The sequence below is a fragment of the Lactuca saligna genome, chromosome 4 (genome assembly GCF_052625555.1).
Source record: "Lactuca saligna cultivar CGN05327 chromosome 4, ASM5262555v1, whole genome shotgun sequence".
Classification (NCBI taxonomy): domain Eukaryota; kingdom Viridiplantae; phylum Streptophyta; class Magnoliopsida; order Asterales; family Asteraceae; genus Lactuca; species Lactuca saligna.
Genome location: NC_136420.1, coordinates 312,900,372 through 312,904,558, shown reverse-complemented (window position 1 = coordinate 312,904,558; position 4,187 = coordinate 312,900,372). Strand labels below are relative to the sequence as shown.

The 4,187-nt window shown below is 31.1% G+C and overlaps 1 protein-coding gene across 1 annotated transcript; it reads left to right on the top strand.

Moving 5' to 3' along the window:
- Nucleotides 1-53: 53 nt before the first annotated feature.
- LOC145043977 (glutamate NMDA receptor subunit epsilon-1, putative (DUF3598)) lies at nucleotides 54-3,722 on the top strand. The gene is made up of 7 exons (XM_078992773.1): nucleotides 54-433; nucleotides 518-612; nucleotides 832-952; nucleotides 1,057-1,175; nucleotides 1,260-1,446; nucleotides 1,552-1,695; nucleotides 3,317-3,722. Exons 1-7 carry the CDS (start codon nucleotides 191-193, stop codon nucleotides 3,611-3,613), a joined length of 1,206 nt encoding a protein of 401 aa, XP_078848899.1. The 5' UTR covers nucleotides 54-190; the 3' UTR covers nucleotides 3,614-3,722.
- The last annotated feature ends 465 nt before the right edge of the window (nucleotides 3,723-4,187 follow it).

Genomic DNA, 4,187 nt, shown 5'->3' with positions numbered 1-4,187 from the left:
TAATAAACAAAAACATAAAACGGCTGAAAAAAAAACATGCAGTAACAGATTTTAGTGTGGATAAGATATTTGCAAATCTGTTGGTTGTATGGAAATGCTTTCAGTTCATCTTCCAACATAACTTCAAACACAACGAACTAAGCTTCCATCAAAACTCAAAGATATCAATTGGCCTCAATTGATTACTCGAATGGCAGCCTTCTGTCCTATTGGTGCTTTTTGCAGCAGTAGTAATTCGGTCAATTCAATTTTCGTAAACCCTAAACCATACCGTCGAGCAATTCCTCACAAAACGTCATTGTTAACCAACGCAACGTCTCCTTCGTCGACTTCGTATAATAATCCTCAAAAAACAAATCAGGAATCGATGAGCATCGACGCTCTTAAGCGATTCATCAGACTCAATTTGGGGAACTGGACCGGTTCTTTTCACGTCGGTATCACAATTCGGATCATCTGTTTTGGTTTTCGAAGTTGTTTTGTTATTAATTAGACATTTATGTGGTGTTTTGATCAGCAATTCGATTCAATGGGGAAGTTGATGCATAAGGTGGATACCAGGCTATCCGCGGGATCTTATGGTGAAGATGAGTTGATTAGTTTGATTCAGACGTAAGATTCTTCTTCAATCAAATTGATTTATTTAAATTACATGAATATTAGATTTGTGATTCTGTAACAATTGTATCTTAGAATTAATACAGAAATGCAACATACCTATTCAAGCTCAAGATGAGTTTATCAGTTTGATTCATATTGGATGCTTTGTTAGCTAGCATTGTGTGTGCTATGTGTTACTCACTTAACCATGGTTCCCATTGTCAAATTCAGGTTGTACATCAAACAATCATCTTCATCAAGCTACTCAGCTTCCAAAACAGATCATGAAGCCGAATGGGCAGAGTACAAAATCAAAGAAACCAACATGTTTACTGCTGAAAAATATCAACAGGTTTTTTTATTTGTGCATCTAGATAATGTGTAACAATAGTTTTAAGTGTTCAACACTTTTGATATCTTCTCCTACTAAATATATCCACTGTAATTAGTCTACAGATTGGTTTCTTTCCCCAAGAGAAGGCATTTGCATTAAGGTATCAGACAGCAGGCATGTTAGAAACAGTATTAAGAGAAGGAGTATTAGGTGAAGATGACATTGGAGAAGCATCACCCAAGTGAGTATTTTAATGGTATAAATTAATGTTACAATTTGTTTTATCTGCTTGTAACTTATCTTATACTATATTTACCATATGCAGAAACCTGAAGCTTCCTTCTAAATTACCTTCTATTGTATGTGAAAACTGTCTTTATTCACTAGACAAAGATTTGAGAGCAAGAGCATTCCACATAATGGATCCGAAAGGTATTGTTGAGATGCTTATCCTTTTTCTTGAACAAAAAGGTGTTGGAGTGGTTACTCCTCCTTTTCTTGATGAATCTAAGGTATTTTCATGGCTTTATGATGATTATTTATTATTATCAAATTTCAAGTGATATGAACTCTCTTTTGAATTCTTGTGTTTGTTTTGTTTTTTCTTTATATATTAGGAGAAAGAAAACAGGATCAATCAGCATCTTGGAACATGGAAAGGTCACTCTGTAACAAAGCGTAGTGGTGTTTATGGTGCCACTGATGCTGAAGCTGACACAGTGACATCACTTAAAATTGATGACAAGGGTCAGCTAATCCAGGTTTATTTTTTTATTTTTTCTTGAATTAGTATATATATATATATATATATAGATCCGGTAAGAAATATTTTTTTGTAGGAAGGTAAGAAGTTTATTTTGTATATTTTTTTGACGAACAAAATAAATGAATCACTAGATGATTCATTTTTAAGTAAATTAAGAAAATATTCATTTTTGTGATAGTTTTAGTGAATAACAATAAAATCATTGTATAAATGAATCATCAACATGTTTTTTTGAGAATTTTTTCTTGTGAATCATCTTACAAATGATTCATGTGATGATTCATTTTGTTTGTTCGCTAAAAAAATATGTAGAAAAAAAACTTCTTACCTTCCTACCAAAATTTTCCTTCTTATTTGATCTTGACTCTCTCTCTCTCTCTCTCTCTCTCTATATATATATATATATATATATATATATATATATATATATATATATATATATATATATATATATATATATATATATAAAGAATGAATTTTTAATAGTATAATTTATATCATCGTATTGAATACATTAGTACATGCAATATAGAAAAAAAAAAGTTTTGGTTGACCAAGGGCAAAATGGTCATTTTGAATGTAAAATACGTTATAGTTTAGAAAATAGTATAGTTTTATTTAAGAGTAATTAACAAATTTGGTCCCTGTGGTATACCGTATACTGTTTCCAGTTTTGGTCCAAAGGGCAAATTCGTCATTTTAAAAAGATTAACAGCTGAATAGTTAGATTTAAATTTAGCTATTCGGGGACGAAAGCCATAATGAAACATTAAAATATTGACAAAAATTTCAAACCTATTCTTGAAACCGTTAAAAAAGATAATTAAAATTAAGAGAAAATTACTAATATGGTCCAAAATGGTCATTTTAAATGTAAAATAGTTTTAAAACTCACTTTTTAATTTTATAATAATTAAAAATAAAATATCTTATAGAAAATAGTTTAGTAATAAAATAAAGAGAAAATTACAAATTTGGCCCCTATTGTATTCCTTTTTTTCAGTTTTCTTCCAAGGGCAAAATGGTCATTTACCCAAATTTAATTTGAGTAGGTAGGTTTAACGATCCAGGGACCATTATCATTATGAAACATCAGCATCACCACATCAGGACCAAAATTGCCAAAACAAATTTTCCAATGTAAAACAAGAAAATTTTAAATCTTTTAATATATAACTAAAAATAAAATACATTAAATTTAGAAAATAGTTTAATAATAAAATAACGAGAAAATTATGAATTGGGCCCAAATTGTATACAGTTTTTTCAGTTTTGTTCCAACCGTAAAATGGTCATTCAAAATAAATTAAAAGCTGAGTATTCAGGTCTAAATATCATTACACAAAATTACATGAATGGTCCCTGTGGTTTACAAAAGAGGCCACAGATGGTCCCTATGAGAGCTTTATGACACCGGTGATCATTGTAGTATGAAAACATTGCACCATAAGTCCTTTAAAAAAATTTAGGGTTAAATACTAAACCACAAGGACCATTTGTGTAATTTTGTAACATCAAGATAAGGACCAAAATTGCAAACGGATTCTTCTTGGGATGAAAACCGAGAAAAAGTTATAAACATAGGGACTAAAACTGTAACAAATCATGGTAAACAGGATCAAACATCAACATACAAGGACAAAAATGTATCGACAAATGTGCGATGGACAGGCAAGATGTCGGGTAACTTGGTGAAATATGATGGTGGCTATCAAATCACATTATTACCGGGAGGCATGTACATGGGGTGTCCATGTGATGTGGGAAAACAAGTGGGTGAAGCAAAGTCTTTTCATTTAGAGTTTTGTTGGGTCGAACCCAAATCCCCTACAAAAAGACAGAGACTCGTTCGCACTTATGACATCGATGGTTTAGCTGTTTCTTCAACTTATTTTCTCGAGACCAAAATGTGATTTGCTTCTATAGTATTTCACTTTGTAACATTGTTGATTTAGGCATTCTACTTTGAAGAAACACTTTGTAACATTTTAGGGTTTATAATTTTACTTGTTGTCTTTGGTATGTACCAAGTTGTTGTTTGATAACCTCTAAATGGAATCATCCAATGCGGTTAAGGACCTATACCTTCTCGTCTCTGAAGCATTAAGATGTTGAAATCATTTGAAAGGTTGTTTGATAGCTTCTTAATGGAACCAATCGGAGGTGTTGTTCAGTGTGTTTGATACGGCATTTGAAAGTTAAGGAACCCTACATTCTCATTCTTTGAACCTTCGGTTTTATCAAACAACCCTAAAAGCATCCACAATGGTCAACGTATATTATGACTTATTATGTTTGTCAAATCCGTAGTTATCTGGTAAATTTAACTAATTATTAAAAACTTTCAACCGTTGGTTAACCTTTCTATAAAGGGTTTTTTTTTTGTTAAGCAGCTGTAATACGACATGTTTTATAAAAATATATTGCTAGACGTTAATATTCTAATAAAATTAAAATTGTTTCTTAATAGAAATTAATTAGTGAATA